Source organism: Plenodomus lingam (assembly GCF_022343315.1).
Source record: "Plenodomus lingam strain CAN1 chromosome Unknown contig_9, whole genome shotgun sequence".
Lineage (NCBI taxonomy): Eukaryota > Fungi > Ascomycota > Dothideomycetes > Pleosporales > Leptosphaeriaceae > Plenodomus > Plenodomus lingam.
Genome location: NW_027093973.1, coordinates 1,636,979 through 1,657,665, shown reverse-complemented (window position 1 = coordinate 1,657,665; position 20,687 = coordinate 1,636,979). Strand labels below are relative to the sequence as shown.

General features: G+C 51.4%; 9 protein-coding genes across 9 annotated transcripts; 6 read left to right on the top strand and 3 right to left on the bottom strand.

Annotated features, from left to right (window-relative positions):
- Positions 1 to 1,528: 1,528 nt before the first annotated feature.
- IAQ61_011021 (uncharacterized protein) lies at positions 1,529 to 4,919 on the top strand (the record flags this gene model as incomplete). The annotated part of the gene is made up of 7 exons (XM_066099018.1): positions 1,529 to 1,541; positions 1,630 to 1,707; positions 2,319 to 2,346; positions 2,492 to 2,566; positions 2,627 to 2,988; positions 3,037 to 4,265; positions 4,404 to 4,919. The coding sequence occupies 7 exons, from the start codon at positions 1,529 to 1,531 to the stop codon at positions 4,917 to 4,919; spliced, it is 2,301 nt and encodes a 766-aa protein (XP_065951176.1).
- A 1,388-nt stretch (positions 4,920 to 6,307) lies between these two features.
- IAQ61_011020 (uncharacterized protein) lies at positions 6,308 to 7,002 on the bottom strand (the record flags this gene model as incomplete). Its single annotated transcript, XM_066099017.1, has 2 exons — positions 6,308 to 6,750; positions 6,852 to 7,002. The coding sequence occupies 2 exons, from the start codon at positions 7,000 to 7,002 to the stop codon at positions 6,308 to 6,310; spliced, it is 594 nt and encodes a 197-aa protein (XP_065951175.1).
- A 632-nt stretch (positions 7,003 to 7,634) lies between these two features.
- IAQ61_011019 (uncharacterized protein) lies at positions 7,635 to 8,536 on the top strand. The gene is made up of 3 exons (XM_066099016.1): positions 7,635 to 7,740; positions 7,796 to 7,940; positions 8,015 to 8,536. Exons 2-3 carry the CDS (start codon positions 7,806 to 7,808, stop codon positions 8,177 to 8,179), a joined length of 300 nt encoding a protein of 99 aa, XP_065951174.1. The 5' UTR covers positions 7,635 to 7,740; positions 7,796 to 7,805; the 3' UTR covers positions 8,180 to 8,536.
- A 196-nt stretch (positions 8,537 to 8,732) lies between these two features.
- Positions 8,733 to 11,079, top strand: IAQ61_011018 (uncharacterized protein). The gene is made up of 3 exons (XM_066099015.1): positions 8,733 to 9,176; positions 9,268 to 9,523; positions 9,594 to 11,079. The coding sequence occupies exons 1-3, from the start codon at positions 8,928 to 8,930 to the stop codon at positions 10,886 to 10,888; spliced, it is 1,800 nt and encodes a 599-aa protein (XP_065951173.1). The 5' UTR covers positions 8,733 to 8,927; the 3' UTR covers positions 10,889 to 11,079.
- Positions 11,080 to 11,307: 228 nt separating this feature from the next.
- IAQ61_011017 (uncharacterized protein) lies at positions 11,308 to 11,625 on the top strand (the record flags this gene model as incomplete). Its single annotated transcript, XM_066099014.1, has 1 exon — positions 11,308 to 11,625. The coding sequence occupies one exon, from the start codon at positions 11,308 to 11,310 to the stop codon at positions 11,623 to 11,625; it is 318 nt and encodes a 105-aa protein (XP_065951172.1).
- Positions 11,626 to 11,662: 37 nt separating this feature from the next.
- On the top strand, positions 11,663 to 14,390 carry IAQ61_011016 (uncharacterized protein; the record flags this gene model as incomplete). The annotated part of the gene is made up of 3 exons (XM_066099013.1): positions 11,663 to 12,383; positions 12,443 to 13,467; positions 13,551 to 14,390. The coding sequence occupies exons 1-3, from the start codon at positions 11,720 to 11,722 to the stop codon at positions 14,388 to 14,390; spliced, it is 2,529 nt and encodes an 842-aa protein (XP_065951171.1). The 5' UTR covers positions 11,663 to 11,719.
- Positions 14,391 to 14,398: 8 nt separating this feature from the next.
- On the bottom strand, positions 14,399 to 15,876 carry IAQ61_011015 (uncharacterized protein). Its single transcript, XM_003835036.2, has 2 exons — positions 15,525 to 15,876; positions 14,399 to 15,466 (listed from the first exon to the last, which is right to left on the bottom strand). The coding sequence occupies exons 1-2, from the start codon at positions 15,753 to 15,755 to the stop codon at positions 14,633 to 14,635; spliced, it is 1,065 nt and encodes a 354-aa protein (XP_003835084.1). The 5' UTR covers positions 15,756 to 15,876; the 3' UTR covers positions 14,399 to 14,632.
- A 449-nt stretch (positions 15,877 to 16,325) lies between these two features.
- On the top strand, positions 16,326 to 18,059 carry IAQ61_011014 (uncharacterized protein; the record flags this gene model as incomplete). Its single annotated transcript, XM_003835035.1, has 1 exon — positions 16,326 to 18,059. One exon carries the CDS (start codon positions 16,326 to 16,328, stop codon positions 18,057 to 18,059), a length of 1,734 nt encoding a protein of 577 aa, XP_003835083.1.
- A 276-nt stretch (positions 18,060 to 18,335) lies between these two features.
- Positions 18,336 to 20,516, bottom strand: IAQ61_011013 (uncharacterized protein; the record flags this gene model as incomplete). Its single annotated transcript, XM_003835034.2, has 1 exon — positions 18,336 to 20,516. The coding sequence occupies one exon, from the start codon at positions 20,514 to 20,516 to the stop codon at positions 18,336 to 18,338; it is 2,181 nt and encodes a 726-aa protein (XP_003835082.2).
- Positions 20,517 to 20,687: the final 171 nt, after the last annotated feature.

Here is a 20,687-nt window from a genome sequence, read left to right as displayed (position 1 = left end):
CAATTGGACAAAATGGATTTGTGCTTCATGATGCTATCTTTGGCGTGCAAATGAGCTGAGGCATTCATTCTCTCAGACATTTGATCCGGATCTTTCTAGCCGATTTGGAACCCTCCTGCAGTCGGTGTGGATTGTGGAGGACGTTTCCGTGCGACAGAACACGTGGAGATGGACAATGCGACAAACTCCTGTAATTATACGTTGGGCACGCGCAACCTTTGATGTGGGGAAGCTGACCCCTAGTCCTATCCGAGAAATGCTCGCATACGGTGACAGGCAAGGGAGGATTGAAAAAGGCCCAGCAACATATCGGGCCAAAGAATGTCTGAATTCGGGACCCTTCTGTGTTTCTTTCTAGGCAAGATCTCCGGGCACCGACTCTGGCGGTTGTGAAATCCGTCTTAGCTGAAGGAATCGTTTTCTGAAGGGCCGTAAGACTGAAGCTGAGGCATGACAGTGGCTGAACAAGATTTACCTTTCACTCCCACTCACCATTGATGTTTTCAAGCTGCGGATTCGAGCCTTCTGCCGGTGTGGCGTCCATCTCAGGAGAAGATGATACCCGGTAGGAGGTGCAGGCGTTTGACAAATACACACCCTTGTTGGTGGTACAAGGCGGCGGCATACTACTTGAAGTCAAGTCGTAGGATTGTGTTGAAGTCGGTAGGATTGTAAGGAACGAGTGTGCGACTCGTAATAGCAAGCGTTTCCAGGAACAGGCAAAGGGTAACGCTAAGAACGTCGTGACATGTCGGCGTACGATGCCGCACTAGGCAATGAGCGTACAACTCGTGCTCCTTTCGCGACAACCGACGCAACTGTCAGATGTCAAACTGACTCGATAGGAATGCACCCCGTACCCAAAAGTCGCAAGAAATCGGTCAAAGATACGGGCCATGCGACCGAGATCCGAAAGCAATATTGGGTGTAGCATAGCATAGTAAAGCCAGAGCCAGACTACTATACCTATCTGCGCCTCTGTTCGGCGGCCAGCTGGACGGCAAGGCATAGTTGGAAAGGAGGACGGTACGGGTACGGGTATAGGTCAAGGACCCATACCGGTACAGCTGAACAATCGAAGCCGAATTCCGTTGTGTGAGGAGTCGATCCTACCGGTCGGTACATGGCTGCGAATCATCTGGCCAGCATTCGAAAAAAAAATCAGCAATGGTGCGGGAGAGTTGCAAGATGGGTGTGGACTGGCGTTCTCCTTCAGCTCCAGGTTGTTTGAGGTGTGTTTCGGCTTTGTTGCGTCGCGTAGTCGAAAGTGTGGGTCTGGCCACTATGTACGGTACCTACCTACCATAGGGGTAACGTTACGGTACGAAGCGACGGCTTACTCATCCCATCTGAGTCTTTGAAACCACGTACCGGTACTGGAGACAACCATCCCCAATCAGCCCGCTACACTGGATTGCCCACTACTTCGAATGTAGCCAGTCCTGTTATCGAATTGACCGGGCATGCGGTTTGCAAAGTCGGGCTACTGCAACCTGATACAATCACGAGTCACATACCGGTACTATACATGGGAGTAGGAGGTATGCACACCCACCCTCTCTCGCAAGAGCCCCATGCTTCCAGAAACAACGCTCAGCGTCCCAATCAAGTCCTGAAACATGACTCCAGGTCGCAAAGAGTGTTGGATTTCACGCTCGGCTGATCTCGTGGGCCTTCGGTTCCCTGCTCAGATAGCTCATAATGGATGTTGGCACTGCTCTACCCATGGCAACACCACTGCCCTGGCCGCAAGGGACGCCTGCTGGCTGTCGTAAACCTGTCCGTCCGGGTCACCCGAGAGGGCAAGAGTGTGTTGGGTGGTGCGATTGTGCCGAATATGTCTAATCGCCATAGTGTATCCCCAGCAGCCTTGCGCTGGGTCCACCATCCACCACACGATGCCCGCCAGACGCTCTTTTGGACGAACGCTTCTGATGTGTCCGTTCCAGATCACCTGCAGCCAAGGCGCGTCGCGACACTTCTCTCAAACCTGACCTCGTGTAGTTCTGTTGCGTCAACCCTCGCGAAGATCATTCCTCCTCGCTGTTGCCCACGGAATCCGCACTTCCGTATTTTCGCCATATACTCTAACGAACCCCTCCAACCATTTTCCATTCCATTTGGCCCCGTCACTCTTTAGGAACCAGCTCAGTTACTTCGTGTACACATCTCTTTCCTTTTTGGAGCCGGCTCCATCCGCGCTGGCAGCATTGGGAACTCTGTTCTCCGTTCACTCATTTGATCTAGTCCCGAGGTTCCTTTCGCCACACTTGCTCAGCCATAGTCGTACAGCGTTATCGCCTTGACACATTCCTTAGACTGCGAGTCTCTTCTTTCATTACTAAAGTGAGTACGCTGTGCGCGCCTCCTCTCCCTTACTCCGCCTGACAGGCGACCCCCGTGGCGGGCCGTTGCCAGTCAAGCGGTATACTTTGCCGCTTTTCGCGAACCATAGACGGCCTATTCTGTTGCTTACTCTTCTGTCATACAGGCGGCCTGCAAAACTTTCGCTAAGGCCTCTGTATAAAGACGAACGATTAAAGATGGAATTTAATGCGGTTCAGCAGTACGTTACCTGGATCGATCGGATCTCGCGTTGCTAGCGCAAACTAATAAGAGCTTATAGATACCGCCCATCACATAATAGACCGTATACCATGGGACAGTCTTCACCTACACCGGGGGATCAGATGATTTACACATATGGTGCCCAGTCTTTACATGGCCAACAACCACCGCAAGGCCTACAGCAAATCTCAAGACCATCGCCACCACAGGCCACGTGGGCGGTGCCACAGACCCACAACCATTACTATGCAATGCCACGCGGACCTCATATGAGGAACAGAGACGAAACAGATCATATAGCAAGATCGAACATCAACACCTCTCAGTCCCCTGCCATCAGCACTTCTGCTTATAGCAACAGTATGCGTGGCACCGAGTTACCTGCAACAACAGATTACTTCCCTGGCGTCATTGACACAAGTACTGATCCCTCCCAATACCCAAAGGATGCAGAACTGACGATCAAAGGTCCGTGGGGTCAGAAGGTGTGTGAAGAGCTGGAAGCATTCCCCTCCCTGGACGCCGATGTTACGGACTTTAGTCATGGCCTGATGGGCCAAGATGAGAACGCACCAATAATCGACTTACGACAGTATACCAGCATGGGACAACACGAATCTGAGAACATTCAATCATTCAACCCAAACTCCACACGCCGAATGTCTGAGTCCTCATTCTCAATGTCAAGTACTGGTGGTGTGTTGCCAGAAACTACTTCCTATGAAGACATAGGATCAGCGGAAGCATTCTCATACGCACCAGAATACGAAACATGGCGGCACTCTGATCCCTCTGCTGGTCATCTACTATCGCCGCTTGCCTCACCTCGAAGACCGCAGTACGATGGCGTCGTTCGTGGCTCCAGTCGAACTCGCGCTTCTCCCGCTCCCCATAATAACGTTCGGTCATCCCCGTACACACTTGGGAGCAGCCGGTACAAGAGATGGTCCACTGGGGCTGCACCTACGTCTACTCCAACGAATTCGCGCCCAATGTCGCAAGCGATGGACCGTCATGCACCGTATGGTCCGCGTTCCAACCCTCACCACTCAATGCCAACCTATCCGCCAAGCGCTTACAACAATTTCTTTACTCCTGCGCAGCAAAACGTACTATATTCGCACAATCACCATGTCCATCCTGGGAATCAATCGCTCTATGCTTCTCAAGACCCATCTTTTCAACTGGAAATACCGCGACCTGTACCATCTCAAGGTCTTTTCCGCCTGCTACAGAGCAACGCAGATCGTCATGGAGGTTGCTCCTCACACTTTGCAGATCTCTCCGATCCACCTGATCTATATTCATCATTGCATGAAGAAGCCTCAAATCCACCAGAATCGGATATGAACCCCTCGGATCCAGATCTTGTCCCGCATGAACAAGATCTCCGGTTCGTGGGCGACCTCTACACACCCCGATGGGTACGTGGCCATGGAAACAAGCGCGAAGGATGGTGTGGACTTTGTAAGCCCGGTCGCTGGCTTGTGCTCAAGAACAGCGCTTTTTGGTACGACAAATCGTTTACCCATGGTGTTAGCGCAGCTACTGGGGCCGCATTTCAAGGTCCACAAGATACCCGTCGTACCGAAGGCAATCTCGACGTCTGGGAAGGACTTTGTGGCAGCTGTGGCGAATGGATTGCGCTTGTAAGCAGTAAGAAGAAAGGAACGACCTGGTTCCGGCATGCATACAAGGTAAGTGGTGTTTTGCCCAGTCCCTTACATTCCTGGTCCAATCTTGCTCGTTCTACCTATCCCACGCCTTTGATTCGACTGTTTAACACACTTCGTATGTGACACAAAGCCGAATGTTTGCTAACACCTCAAATGTAGTGCCACACGCATCCCAAGGTGAAAGATGGACCCAAGCGGCGTCGTGAAACCCAAGCTGGACGTGTGCGCGCTGCATCGTCTGCCTCGACCACATCGTCGCCTCATCCTATGAAGCAGGAGAAATCGCATACTGATGCAATGCCACACCGACATTCCACGCCGATGCCGATTACAAATACTTCTTCACCCTTGCCGAACTCTACCACTTCGGCGCCAACGCAGCTCAGCTCCTCGGGTTACCCGAGTAGCACGTCCTACCCTACTTCAGCCTCAGCGACGCCGACAAGCCATCCAATGCGCACACCGACTGCATCTTCATTCACTGAAGCTGGCCTAGAGACGTCGAGTATAAATCAGCCAGTGGTTGGCATGTTCACTACTCCATTGCAAAGCCTCTCGAGCTTTTCCGGGACGCAACAACATGCACAGCATCTTGGACACCAAGTCAGCGAGCCAGAACTCGTCGGTATACGGACGACAACTTCCTCGCTCAATTCAATCGCGAGCATGATTTGAATTGAATCGTCTATGATTGGCGGCAATGCAGACGGCTCAACGTTGGCGTAGAGCTCTCACACCTTCTCTTCTTATAGGGATAATGTTATCTGGAAAAAAAATTACTTCAGGAAGGTGAAAATTTCTGTGTGGCAGCCTAGTGTCACTTTGCTCTTTCTCCATTCATTACTCTATTGTCCATCCTTTTCTTCTTTTTTGGTTTTCCAATAACTAGCGGATAGACACGGCCCAGGCTTCTTGTTCCAACCATTTCTCCTCACATCGTCCATCATGTTTCGCCTTACTTTTGTTGCATATCCAAAGGAAAGGTTAGCCTTACGAAGTTACGACTTCCAGCATGAGGTCTTGTTTTGGGTTAACTAGCGATCGATTCCCCCACACCACGCTCTCGCACGTAGATAGATCCCCTTTATGTTTATAGACTTCTTTTGGTCTCCAACGAAGACTCGCCTCGCGGTTCATTATATCGGTCTATTCATTTCCCATGGCTTGCTTATACACATACCTACTGTGCAAGATTGACCTAAGACGACCCTCTTACACAGGGCAGGACGTTGACAAGACCCATCTACCGAATCCTCCCCCCACCGTGCTCAAAAGCCCGACGTGGATTGCTCCTCCGCACACCTACTGTACCGAATGAGCTACTGTTTTAAATCGACTCCAGTCATCAGACAAAGCTCAAACATGCTGAACGCGTTACATACCCTCAGCTTCGGGATTGGAGGATCTACGGCCAACACATGCCTGTTACCCCTTGAAACAGCATTTGCATCAGCGTGGGCATGGCCACGGACCGATCTAGATACAGAGCGAAACCGACCTTGGGTTGAGATGGTCTTGGCTACGCGGTCACTTGTGTTGGTCGACGCTGCAATAGGTGGCAGTGCAACATCATATGTTTGTTACGAAATACTAGTACGTATGATACGTATGGATTGGTAAGCAAAGGGTGTCGCTGGAATCTGAAGGCTTAGCCGCTTTTAATGTTTCAGTCTAGTAAGCCAAATATGGCCGTGACTGCTCTATTCATTGCATGGTATGTTTTTTACGACGGGAATCTATCACGTTCGCGCCAGTAGATATAGCCAACGTCAGATTCACACAAGGCCATTTCCGGGGTGACGTGGAGATATCGATGGCTATGCGAACATGATCTGCATTAACATGGAAATCAAACGTGATAAGAGGTTAGGATAGGAGAGGCAGTTGAAAGCGATCGGTGTGGGTGAGGCTTTGGTTCAATATTTTGAGGCCTGATGCAGGACTACTGCAGTTGATCCTCATCTTTCCAACAAGAGATTCGGTAGTCCCACACCAAGCCATCATTAGCAAATCGTCTGTGCATTGTAGACACACCGATTACTTTGCATTTCGAGGCAAACTGATTATGCTGAACAACCACAGCCCGGCTTCCCATGATGGTTTGGATCATGGGAAGCGTTCTGTACAATCTCATTCACTGATTCCGCAGATAACCCCAGGACTCTGTTGGCGCTTTTTGATATAAATGGACCCGAAGCGTTTAGTAGCTCATCGTATAGGATACTACGATCCAACAAGAACATGCCAGAATCAGGAAATCCTTTTGCGGTTCTTGCCTCCCCTTTTCTTGTGCACTCTTCCACATCGTAATTCCCAACTGTACACTCGCGGCACGTTGGCTGATGTAATGGCACCGCTGGCGTAGAGGTAGTGATTTTGAGTTCATCCCAGTGCTCGATGATGCAAGCAACCGCACGTCCCACTCTTTTGCAAGCTAGATACCGCAAATGGTTCTGTGCCGATACCATGAAAGGTAGCGCTGTGCCATTCCATATCGAATCCCAGGCTGCCGTTGATAAGTATGTTGTCGAGTGTGTAATCGGTTGCGAGGTCAATTCACTCGAAGCCGACTCTCTCCTTGGCTTGGTTCTGCAAGCACTCAATTACCTTGAACCGTCCTGCGTACTTGGCTACACTCTTTTGGATCTCTCTGTTCAATGTGTTTGTGGCCAAATTGGTGCGGCATGAATCGCGTCACGCCTGTAGCGGCGGCCGCATCAATGATATGCATCTGCATATCTATATCTCCACCGAACATTGTATTGATCGGTAGATCCTGGCCTGCGAAGGCCTGTACTAAGGATGAAGGGGTAAACTCTGGCGTGACATGGTGCACGTTGGTTGACTGTACATGCAATGGAAGAGATAGAGTTTGCGACAGAAACGTCAAAACAGTTATTCCATACGTGGAAGGTTCGGAAGAAGGTTTTGAGGGAAGCAAAGTGTTGATGATGGAGAGGCAGAGCTCCCAGTGCTAGGTATACCGGTACCGGTAATGGTATTAGTGTGATCGCACCAGCTCAAAAGATGCACAGCATACTCCAATTACAACGATTTTCTGGATAGCCATGTGGGATCATAGATGGGATTATGGTTTCGTGATGATTTGGATTTGTGTTAGTAATTTCACCATCTCTGTTCATGAGCTTGAGGAGAACGGTCGGCAGCTGGCTCAAGGGAAGGGGCTGACGAAATCAGTCTTGCACTATGCGTACATTGATTTTCAATGATCATCCTGACACAGGTCTTGAGTCAAGATGGAGTGCGGAGGTGCAGTGAGACGACTTCAGATAGCCATAGGTAGAGGTAGTAGGCAAAGGATCTCAAATGGGTATCTGCCAAGACTTCTAATCACGTGATGTGGAAGCGTGAGAGCTTTTGCCGACGACAGCTCCAGCACCGCCGACTCTCCCGCGAACGCAAACCCCACTCCATCACTGCTCATCTCCTCCGGGCTCCGAAACAGTCGTCCAGTGCGTGCCTTACACTCTCACAAGTTCGATAGCCAAGCCATTGGACGACCGCAGCAGCGCGCTGACGTACAATCCCAGATAGCCCACCATGAACGCCCGCTTCCTCCGCCCCTTCACAAGGGCCGCTTTCCGCGCGCCCACGGCTGTCCGCCCCACGGCCATGGCCCGTCCTGCGCTCGTGGCGAGCCAGACCAAGAAACCCGAGGTTGGCCCTCAGCAGATGGTGAGGACATGGCCCGCTCCCGGTGCATGGTAATTGACGGAGCCCCAAGGATTGACTGACTGACTCTATGGCAGACTGTGTTGAAGTCGGCGATGCCTCAGCTCATCCCCTTCTTCTTTGTCAACGAGACCACCGTGGCCTTTATCCTCCTGCCGTCGCTCATCTACGTCTTTTCCAAGTACATTCTGCCCAACCGTGTGCGCCTGTTCGCCGCCCGGCTCTTCATCAGCAAGTTGTAGGCAAAGGAATTACGGGACAAGATGGCATGGGAAGAGTCTAAGAAGGGTGTGTACAGATAGTGAACACGTGTTGATAGACAATTGATAGACAATTGACTGGCTCTTACATAAGGAAGCCGTGGCTAGTCGAGTGAAAGTGATAATCTACCCGTGTGAGAATCTGTGATTGCTGGCCCAGGATGCTATCTTCGGATAGACCATGGCAACCTGTAAAGAGTGTCGATGCATAGCTATGGAAAGTAGAATTTGACGTGAAAACTACGACTATGGCATGGCGCCAAGGACATTGGATGACTCTCTGAGTAAAGAGGCGTCTTCCAAGGTGCATTGAGAGGAAGCGAGTCAGCTAAGTCAAGGACAAGTCCCAATGGCTACGAGATTGTAATGTAGATCCAAGCATGGTAGGCATGCGAAATTCCTCAAATGATTCCCCCCCAGGTTCGGAACTGGCCGTTGCAGTCACGTGCATACTCTATGGTCCATCAAATACATAAGTATGGTATGTGGGTAATCAGCCACCGGTTACTCCGACTCGGCCAACCCGCCCAACATGGTCGCGTCACGATGCACACCATAAACATGCACTCTAGGATCACGATGTTACCCACCCTAGGTATTACTTAGTAGTAGGTCACCGTCGCTAGCCATCAACCAGGTCACCTGAGGGCGTGCCACTTTGTGATTGTCACTTGCTTGGCGTGGCGCCGGTGAGGACGGTAGGTCAGGAGGGATTTCGTCTTGGCGCATCATGGGCGAGGACCGAGCACAAGCATCCAGTCTTCATGAGCTCACCGAAGTCACCGAAGAGGCCTATCTGGCTCGACATGCTCTTGATCACAGACCATCAACATCAGCGCATGCCATGCCGCCCGATGAACACGTACAGACGGCCGCAACCGACAGAGACCTGCAGCAGCGAACATTGCGCAAGTTAGACTGCCTGTTGCTGCCATTCCTCGCCCTTCTGTTCCTCTTCAATGCCCTGGACAAGGCGAATGTACGTGTCCAACATGGCAGGCCGCTCGTCGTCGTCATTCGTGTGTGTTAGATAAGAATCATAACCGAGTCGCTAACCTGCCACGTCGTAGATTGGAAATGCGGAAACTGCCCATTTCACTGCAGATATCGGCCTCGAGAAGAGCGACCTGAACACGGCCGTGGCCCTTTTCTTCGCCTTCTTTGTCGCCCTACAGCCACTTGGTGCAGCTCTGGGTCGGAGATATGGCATGGTCTTATGGGTGCCCAGCTGCATGTTGTTATGGGGGCTATGCACTGCCTTGCATGCTTGGGTCCAGCACAAGTGGCAGCTGTATACCCTGCGCATCCTTATCGGATGCCTCGAGGGTAGGTCCTGACCGTGCATACTCAAGATGCGCATAACATGAATGTGTGCGTGTGCTGACCCTCTTTGTAGCCGGCTTCTACCCAGTCACCGTCACCTACCTCTCTCTCTTCTACACCCGTTTCGAATTCGGCAAGCGACTTTCACTCTTTTATGGACAAGCAGCCGTGGGCGGAGCACTCGGCGGTCTGATAAGCTACGGTGTCTTCTCTCGCTTCCAGGACGACCGTACCGGCGCGGGGAAACTGCCCAAATCGCCATGGCAGGTTCTCTTCCTGCTCGAGGGAATCGTCACTATGCTGGTCGCAATTGTCGGCTATTTTTGGCTCCCTCACAGCGTTGAAACAGCCTGGTTTCTATCTCCAGACGAACGACGATACGCAGCTACACGTATTGTATCTGACAGGAATATGCAGACTGCCCCTGCGGCGGCTCAGCGACCTTACGATGAGGAGGAGATGGAGTACAACGAAGAGTCTCGTGGCCTCTTGCCTACCTCAAAACCATTCATATCTGCTTCGCAACATCTTGTTGATGACCGCGGCCTTAGCCCCCACGATCTTGTTGCAGCCGTCTTCAACACCAAGATCTGGCACATTCTGGTCTGCAATATCCTCTCTGCTATTCCAGTCTACGCATTCTCCGTCTTCCTGCCACTAGTTCTTGCCCCATTGCTGGAGAAGCAAGACCCTGCTCTGATCAATTTACTGACTGCGCCACCGCACATCTGTGGTGCCGTCGTACTCTTCTTTGCTGCAGGATATAGCGACAAGCACCGTATACGTCTTGTTCCAGTGCTGTGTGGCTTGGCTGTCATGGTCATAGGGCTGATTATGGTAGTTGTACTTCCCATGTCTTGGGCGGTGCCACGATACTTGGCCCTCTGTGTGCTCTTGTCTGGTACTTACGTTGCGTCGCCACTAACCGTCGCATGGATCTCCGGAAATACCCCCTCCCCAGGAAAGCGCGCAATACTTCTTGGAATAAATGGCTGGGGCAATCTAGCAGGTGTCCTTTCGGCCATGCTTTTTAACCCAAGATACGCTGAATCGGGCTATGTAGTGCCCTTTGGGTGGACGCTTGCATGTGTAGCAGTGGCCGCACTAGGTTATGTTTTGTTTCTGAGACGTCTCAAGTCGGAGAATGACGTGCGGCGGAGTCTCCTGGCCAGATGGACTATTGAAGATATAGAGAAGGAGAATCTAGAAGGTCGAGGCCCGCTTCCCTCGGATCGCGAATGGTTGAAGCGAGTGGTCAGGTTGATGCGGTCAAACACAAGCCTTTTGTGGCTTGCTGACTGGTTGGAACAAGCTGCTCTAGCTGGTAGGCAGGGCGATGAAAAGACTACATTTGTTTACGGATTGTAAGTTGTTTTGGAACGATATTGGAGGTACGGCTGCTTCACTTGATACCCATTTAGAGCATTCACGGCCCATTGTAAAGCTGTTCAGACGCAGAAACGAGCTTGGTACATGGCCAATGACACATATTCCTAGCTTCAACTTGACGTGGTAAATAACCACATGCGTGACTTATTTCAAGCTCATTCTTTTGATCAAGCCACTTCTAGGATCCGGTTCTTTGCGCCTTACCCATCCATGTGTTGGGTCAAACCCATCTCTGGAATATAGGTATGTCAAGATTATAGGACCATGGCTCTCGGCATTCAATGCCAAAAATCTTCTTGGTTAAAGGTAATTGTACAGGATCTTGCTCGCTAGCGTTGTTGTGCCACCTAGGCAATACAATAGTTGCGGGTAGTAATTCGGAGGGCTGAGAAAGCATCATGTCATTCGTACGCATTCCTGCGCACTGCATTCACTCCAACTACCGATACTATCCCATATTTGTACATGCATCTCATCAGACACCAAGCGGACTTCTACAAAAAGCTACCAATACTGCGGTTTCCGGTGAGCAGGGCAAAAAGGCGGGGGAAACCCAGCACACGCGCGAGTCCAGATTGTGGTTGGTCATGTATCTGGCTCAGCCTCTGCGAGAAGGCATCAAAGAAGCCTCGCTTGCCGCCAGCCTAGCCCGCCTTGTCTTCACCGGGTGCCTGGATTGGGTATTGGCAAGCGAACACCAGGAGCCTCCCGCGTGACGACCATGCTAGATAAACCCTTTGGAATGTCCATTATTGCTGTTCTGAAGATGCTTTGGGAACCCAAGGCGGAAACCTCTCTCGCAAATACACCATGGCACCAGCTGCAGAGCCAAAGACTAAACAAAAAGAAGGGGAGAAGGCGAAGGTGAAGGCGATGACTGCGTTACGGAAGGGGGCAATGAAGACATTTGAGAGTTGGTATGCTGAGCCTCCACCTTACAGCTCCCAGGCACCATCAATTGCATCGGCTTCGTCCACGGTCCAACAAAGTCTGCCCAAGGGTTGTGTCCCTACGATTGAGGACCTTGATTTCCGGCCAAGTCGTCTCGAGATTCCAACACCAGCTGAGTGCATAGCGCACTTGAAGCTCCTCCATGCGTTTGCCAAGTTACGGAGACATGTTGGAAACAGGGAGGGTTTGTATGGGATCGGGATGGAGGACGAGGACCTAAGGTTGATGGATCAGAACGACTGGTTGGTGTCCGCAGACGAAGGCTCCCAGATCAACGGTACCCACACGCGAGATCCGTTGCAAGCAGCCCTTGAGTCGCAGCCATCTAGTTCGTCTGCAAGCATTGATGCCAGGCTTGCAGAAAGAATCCGTGACAAGAGGTGGGCCATATTTGTTGCCAAGGCTGTGGACAGGTACCAAAAGTGGTGGAACGCGCCGCGTGGACGATTCCCAAACACTGGAGTCGGGAGGTTCCCTCGCTTGACGACGACCCGCGACTTTGAATCCGGATCTCTCTTTGACGGTATATTCTCCTCAAATGTCGTCCAGGAAGGAACAGAATGTACTGATGGATAGTGATAGTGGCCGGGTTTCCGTTCTCTGACGACCCTAAAGAAAGGGTTGAGTTGCCTCCGCTGGATGTACTCATGGTGTGGCACACCCACATGCTTAATCCAAGGATCTATCTCGAGGACTGTATAAGACAAAATCGGCACGCACAGTGGCACGTCAATTTCCCATGGGAGAAAATTTACGCGGCTATAGACAATGCGACATTCGAGTACACACAAGAGGATAAGCATCATTTCAGGTTAACGGCGAAAAGACCATGGGATCCTTTAGCAGATGAGGAACCGAAGGAGCTTACGTGCCCGAAATGCGACTCTAGTAACAGAGTACCATGGACAATGCCGCCTTCTTCATCAAGACCGGAAGCTTTGCAAATCTATCTCTCCGAGGACACTGGTTACGCAAGCAAAACCTTTCGCCATGATTGTCGAAATTGTGGCATCACTCTTCATCACGAAATACTTCGCGTGGGCAAGTTCATTAAAGATGCCGACGATCTTCGCAAAGAAGATAAGCCTCTCCCTGGCACCATACTAAATAGCCGTGGTGAACCGGCAACCACAGCGCCAGGCAAGAAAATCAGTACACACGATCCTTTTTTCCCTAATCGGTGTGTTCAAACAAGACCCGAGTTCAAGCCGGATGCCATACGAGAGAGCCTCTCAAATACGAACGGTAGCACTGTAGAGGGGCTCAAGAACCTGTTCTCCAATGCCCTGCATTCGGTGTTCGATCTCAAATATATCAATGCGTCCCAGTATACGCCGGAATTCGTCGCAAAAGGGAGCCGTATGGCGATACGTCAACTCATGAGCCGGTATTGGGACAACTCGAGTAATTTCGGGATCGACCTTGTCGGTGCGGTATTACGGCAAGGCACGTTTGTGCAGAAGATGGTCAAGATTGATTGGTTGCATAGCCCGAGTGTGAAAGCTACAACACAGCGCCTGATTGTAAAATATCACCGCTTCGTACTGCTCTCGGCGGATTCCCCAAATTGTATCGTTGTGCCAACTTTGGATGTGGATCTAGCTTGGGTGAGTTCTCCTGTCTATTCTGTTTCTATCTGCAAAACCCTGCGCTCGCTGTGTACCGGTAAACGATGCTCAGTGGATAATAGCATACCCACCAACTCACCCCGAGCATATATTACCGCTATACCCTCGCCGAAACCAAGAAATTCCTGAACCACGACGACAAGATCCCGGATAGTGATCTCCACAAAGCTTTTCAAGCTACCTCTCTCGCCTATGAGAAAAAGTATGCCCAGCCTTACGCTGAGTGCAGTTGCTGGTACTGTGAATGCACACGTGAGCCGCTCCGTTCCAGTTTCCTCAATCGTGTTTCCTCTCTCCCACGCCGCCGCTCCAGCATCAGCGTCTCAGCTCTCGACTCCAACAACTTCCCCAGGGAACCGCATCTCGGGATCCATGTGAGCAACCACAACGCCCTCGCCAGAACCGATGAGCGCAGCGCGGCACGTAGACGGAAAGAGCTCGAAGACCTAGACATCATGTATGCCAAAGTATGTAAACGATATGAGAAGAATCGCAAGATTAAAGAAGCGCCCTCCCGGGAAAGCAAAGATGATGCGTATCTGTATGGCGCATATGGCTATCCAATGTACTACCCCATGCCCATCTTTGTCCCCTCTTATGCGGAGCCAGGTGTTAGCCAGGATCATACACAGGTTCCAGCAGGAGGAGGGTGTGTGGCGGGAACTTGTGCGGCAAGTGCAAGTTTGGGGGCCTGTGCCGGGGGCGGGGGCACGCCGGCATGTGCGGGGAGTTGCGGGGGAAGGGGGCATGCAGATGGAGGTTGTGGTACGGGTGGCAGTTCCGGGGGCGATGGGGGCGATGGAGGCGATGGGGGCGATGGAGGCGATGGGGGCGATGGAGGCGATGGGGGCGATGGAGGCGATGGGGGCGATGGAGGGGGATGTGGTGGGTGTGGTGGGTGAGTGCAGCGATTATCTTTGATGAAAGGATGGATATGATGAAGAATGTAGTGGCCAGGGTGGGTAGGCTGCTCTCTTTGCAGATGGACTGGTATAATGTTAGATTATCTTCTTGTACTCTGATCTTCTTGGCGGACAGTGGTCCCCCTTTTGATCAGACCAACTCATCTCGCACCACAACGCACCGAGGCGCATGGAATTAATAACAGTGGTACAAGTAATTCTTAGTTTCCTTGAAGGTTCTCCTATATACCGTCGCCACCAGGCTTCTTGTCCTTCTCCAAGTAGTCTTTGATACTGAACATGCCAGTGCCTCTCTCCAATGGTTTCGCCTGTGTAGGACTTGGCTTCCAACCAATCATGTAAATCAGTCGAAATGTCGCTGGTAGAGTGCCATCTTCGTTCCCATGTAGCTCCCTGTATATTGGTTCAGCAGCCAGCAGCACATCTCGATGTATGGCACCCTTCTCGCGCGTGATTACCGCATTGGATTCTCCCATGGCTTGAAGGTCCTTCATCAAGGATGTCACATCCGGATAATCGACGACAATGTCATCGATATCCACGGTCAGAAGATTGAAGCCGGCCTTCTGTAGAAGACCACCAATGTCCTTCACATCGGCCAGCGGTGAAGTATGAGTGGAAACACCCCCGCGGCGGTCCTGCTCAGCGAGTTGCAGGGATGTTCGTAATTCGTAGAGACTGTCGCCGCCCATCATGACGCCGATGAACGGGCAATCGGGTTTGAGTATGTTATTGGTTTGCGCTAGAACCGAGGGCAGGTCATTGATCCAGTGGAGACTCAGGCTGCTCAGGACAGCGTCAAAGGTGTTTGCTTCATATGGGAGTAGTTCTGAAGTTGGCAAGACTTGTCGCACAATGTCTATTTCTTTATTGAAGGGCAAATCTGCATCTCTGTACAGAAGTGTTTCGGACGACTCAGCGGCAATCAGGGTACCAATGCGCTTGGACCGTGGACCTTTGTCGGGTTCGTCCTCGGAGGGCAGCGTGAGCATCCGAGCGATGTTGCACGCGTTGGCACCAAGATCAAGCACCTTTGGAAAATGGCGATTGATGTCCTTTGAGTTCGTGAGCGGTGTACAAGGAAAGCTGGACGGCTGGTTGGATCGCACGCACCAAAAGTCGCTCGCATAGGCGCGAAGCAACCTCATCGCGAAGGTAGTCGACGCTCCTACTCAGTTCGACCTGTGAGGCAGCTCGCTCCTTTTGCATCCACTTCTGTTGATTGCTGAATATCTCCATCATTGGCGCGCCTGGGGCCTGAACTGCATAGCGGCGCATACTTTGGAGGGGTAGGCAGCGGCGCGTCAATGGAGGAATAAACGCGCGAATTGAGTAGGTAGTCATGATTGAGCGGTTGAGCGATTGGGCGGATGAAAGCAAAGGCAGAAAAGGTTTGCAGCTCGCCGACCGCAATGGCAATGGCAATGGCAATGGCAATGGCAAAACGTTGTAACTGATCAGTAGGAGACCAAGAGCGTGTCGTCACGTGTATTTCGAAAGGACCAGGACTAGTACGTCAAGACCCTGAATATTGACCACCAATCGGCGTTTCGCTTCCCCGAGCCTCGACATCAACCATGTGCCCTCAGTTCATTGTGACAGTTGATGGAGTCGGACGCGTGAAATGGTGAATTGCTCTACATGCAATGTAACGCAATATAGCTACCCACTCCAGAAGGAAAAGCACAGCCAAACACAGTAGGTACAGCCAGATTCCACTGCCTGCCTCTCTCAGTCATTCATTTTCGACTACCAGGTATTCTACCACTACCGGTACCGGTAGGCTCCACCGCCAGAGTGACAGCACCTACCACGCTGTTCCCATGACTGCTCACGTATAACTAACATATACGTACTTTCTTAGAGCATCACGTACGCTCACTCTGGCCGAGGGCGAGCGAGGAAACAGCTAGCATGGCACAGGCGTTTCCCTACACATTCTACGCATGCGATTGCTTCGACAGCAACGCCGTCACCCCAAACAAACACGGCGCCTCGCAGCTGCTTGCCGCAGCCGCAGCTGAAGAGGACGAGCGCAACTTCGACCCGCAAAGCCCACGCTCCAACTACTCGCTCTACCCGCTCGAACACCTCCTCTACTGCGAGGACTGTCAGCAGATTCGATGTCCGCGCTGTGTTATTGAAGAGACGCTGAACTGGTACTGCCCGCATTGCCTATTTGAAGTGCCCAGCTCCGTTGTCAAGAGTGATGGGAACCGCTGCACGCGCAACTGCTTCAATTGCCCCATCTGTATATCGCCCTTGATCGTCAACGTGCTCGACAATCCAGACAGGCCTCCTGGCACTGGCGACCGGCACATATTGGCATGTCCATACTGCCACTGGAGCACCATCGAGACGGGCATCGAGTTTGAAAAGCACACAGGCGTTTATGCACAGATTTCACGCATAGCCAATGGCGGCAAGCCGATTCCCACACTAAAGGAGCGTGACAAGGAGCGTGAGAGACGGAAAGACCACGAGGCCAGGAGCCGAGAGACCGGATTGCCCTCGTCTCCAACAGACGACTTCATGACAAACCCAGCGGATTCCGAGCCACTGAGCCGTGAAGACCTCTTCTCCAATCTCAGCGCCTTCTACAAGTCCCAACTTGAGGCCCAGGCACCGTCCAATTCCTTGTTTGCGGCGGGCGACATGAATTTCTCGTCGCCCTCTGCATATACGCGCATCATGAATCTATACTCCACAACGACTGCAAAGAAGCAAAAGCGTAACAAGCCTTCACCGATGCGAGAAGCTGCTTCAGAGCTGGAAGGTTTGGCCATCCACGACCCAGCATCTGATATCGCGGCTATTGAGCGTATTAAGAGAGATGGTTGGGCCTCCACTCTCTCCACCACTCAAAAGCTTGAGCAAATCAATCCTCACATACGTTTCGAAGATGAACTACGACCTGTGCCTACACTTCTTTGCACTAGACGCACAAAACGCTGCCGCTCGTGTCGTCAGATCGTTGCTAAGCCAGAATCCAAAATAACTTCGACTCGGTATAAAATCAAAATTCTCGCCCTCAGCCACATACCACGCATAAGCATTCGTGCACTACCCGCTACTAACCCTGGCCAACCAAGCACCTCTGTACAGTCACCCGCTATCAACTACACTGCCTTGAGATCGGGTGTTGCTACACATTTTCTACTCACCCTCAGCAATCCTCTTTTTGACCCGATTCGTGTTACGCTGGCGACGTCAAGCCTGACACCCGGTAAGGTCCAATCACGGGTCACCATTTTGTGCCCGCAATTCGATATTGGCAAGAATACAGACGTCTGGGATGATGCTCTCTCGTCTACTGTAGCTCCTGAGCGTCGTGGCTCCCTGCTCAATGCCGATGGACAGATAGAGGCAGGCAAAGTCTGGGACAAGGGCCGTAATTGGACTACTGTGGCTATTGAAGTCGTGCCTGGCTTTCTCAAGCCGACAACTGGTTTCGGATCAGTCGAGGAAGAGCTCGATGAAGACGATGATTTGCTTGAGATACCCATTTTTGTGCGGATTGAGTTCGAGGCTGACATCAATGCGGATGAACGGGGATTGGGAGATTCTAGAGGCTCAAAGGGTGAGAAGGAGAGAAGAGAAGAAGCGTTCTGGACGGTAGTGGGAGTGGGAAGGATTGCACCCCTGTAGATTGTGACGTTGCTGCACTGTTCTACTACCCCTGGCATCTTTCTTCCATGGAGTCAGGCTATGGATCTGCCATGTTCAACCGCGTCTCGCAGGGTCTAAATTCAGATTGCGCACGATTGCATTTGTCTCTGCAAGCATTGCCAATGTTATTATCCGGGTAGCTGCATTGCACTATTGGACCAACAAGTCCAAGTCATGTAGAGGATACGTAGGGCACTATTTGTGCACTGACATGGTAGGAATCCAAAAAAGAGGTGTCAGTATCGATGTATATACTCAGCCGAAATGGGTATGGTTTGGAGCCACTTCTTTCTCTTTCTTCTTCTTCCGGGTGACCACACTGTCTAAAGTACCCTGACTTGCTTCTCGTTTGTGAGTTGGCAGTTTTGTTTGACGGGTGACCTTCTTCTCGCTTTTTGCTGAGATCTTTCTCGTAGCTTTGGGATTTGGTGCATCGTCCACGGGATGATTTTCTTCGTGCCCTTCGGCGTCTTGGTATTCTACCATGACACCAGGTGGGCCTTCGGTTCCTTCCGTTGGACCCTCTGCGCTGTCTTTAAACAATTGGCGCCAGCTTCCATCGATGACTTTCGGATCATTGCCATATAACCCCACATGGTAAGCATTCTTCATGCCATCAAGACAAATATCTCGTCTTGTAGGAAAGTCGAACATGGGTTTCGGATATGTTTCTCCCTCCCCTTTGGCGACCGACAATCCATCACCCTCGATCCGACAGCCCCACTTCTTCTGGTCTGCAATTGGGGCTTTCCAAGGCTCATATATGTACTTTTTATCAAACTTCGCCAGCTCTGGTACGTACCTCTTCACGAATTCTCCCTCTTTGTCCCACTTTTGAGGGAAAGCAATAGGTGAGTAACACCGGAAGAATTGGGCAAAGAACGCTGTGCAGCTCAGCCACTGCCAGTTCCCGATATTGCACGCAGCTTCGTGGTCAATGAGCCACTCTTCAAAAACCTCTGCACCACGTTCCCAGTCGATGTAGCAACCTCCGCGCGTAAGGAAACAGGCCACAGCGTGTCTACCAAGATGGTGTATCCAGCCCTCTCTCTTAAGCTGACGCATGAGCGCATCGATCCAAGGGAATCCGGTGCAGCCCTCCTTCCAGCGCTTGAAATGAATCTCTGCCTCTGCGTCATCAACAAGGTATTCGCCTGTGGTCATGCTTGACTTGATGTCGATCTTTGACGGAAGATGCCATGGGATGAATCGACATTGAGGGTTGTTGTAAGTTTGGCTGAAAGAGTAGCCCAACGCTGCTTGTGCACCAAAATACATGTCTCGAAATAGGAGTTGGCCTGTTAAACTCGTAGGTGGTTGCGAGGCCTTGCCCTTGAACCTGTCGACAACATCCTGGACGCGCCAGTAGAATTCACGGCAGCTGAGGGAGCCGAAATGTAAATGTGGAGAAAGGAGGGTAGTCGCTTGAGGCTCAAATGCTGTCGGTGCTGTTTTCGGCTTCTCGAACGTTGCCGTATACTCCTCGTTTGCGATGATCTTTTCTAGTGCCTCGAGTGCAAGGGTTTCGCCTCCACGGTGTGTGGATGTTGCAAGCTTCAAGCCTAGCTCCTTCATTGTGGGTACAGCAAAGTCGCCGTTTGGCCCTGCGAGCGAGGAATAAGAGGCCTCATCTGTGTTCCGCTGGGCATCATTGATATCTGGACTGTTGGACGGTTTCTCTTGGTGAAAATCAAAGTCAACCTTTCCTGGGCCGGGCAAAGACTTAGGGGCTGGTATGGGTCGTGGGATCTGACCAATTTTCTTGCCTGCTGCCTGGACTTGATTGATACTCATGGTTGGCTTACCATGATTCTGCCTGACGAGCTCGTCCGGATCATATAATGTCCGTCCGGTCTTCACTACAACTTCAACACCCGCTGTCTTCGCCAGTTCCATAACCTGTTCATCTCGCTCTCTTCCATAGGCATCCGTATCCTTCTCAAACACCAAATGCGTAATCTGCCAGGCTTTGAATAGTTTGGGAAACAGTGTCTGAGGCGCTTCTCGAATGACAAAGAGTTTCGATTGCGGGTTGACCTTTGTGATAGACTTGGACAAGTCCTTCTGGCAGTCGAGCAAGTATTGCCATCGATTGGGTCCTACACGGGCGCGGTAGACATAGTGGGGATCCCAGGTCCATATGGGATAGAGACAATCTGGTTTGAGGTCAAGGGCTGCTTTAAGCGCTGGAGAGTCGTGCAAGCGTAGATCGGTCCGAAACCAGTATATTACCCGCGGTTTTGACATCATCAGGATTGTGTATTGGTACTTGTGGGGGTTTTGGAGTGATGAAACTATCATCCACTTTGGCAGTTGTAGAAGACGATGAATACGACAGGTTGAAGGTTGAAGTTGCGCGTCAGATCCGGGACATAGCTCCACCATGGCTTGACCAAAACGTCTAGGATTACGCATGGCCGGAATGCATGCAGTCATGGATCGGAGCTAAGATTTCGCTAATCGCAAAACAAGATCCCTGCCGAGCCAATCATGTCGTAGACAGGATGATTCTGTCCATACAGCCCTCGAATTTTTTCATGACGCCAGAGATCGTATTTTCGGCAAGAAAGCGCTGGCAGTAGGTTTGAGGTATCACCAGCATCAATG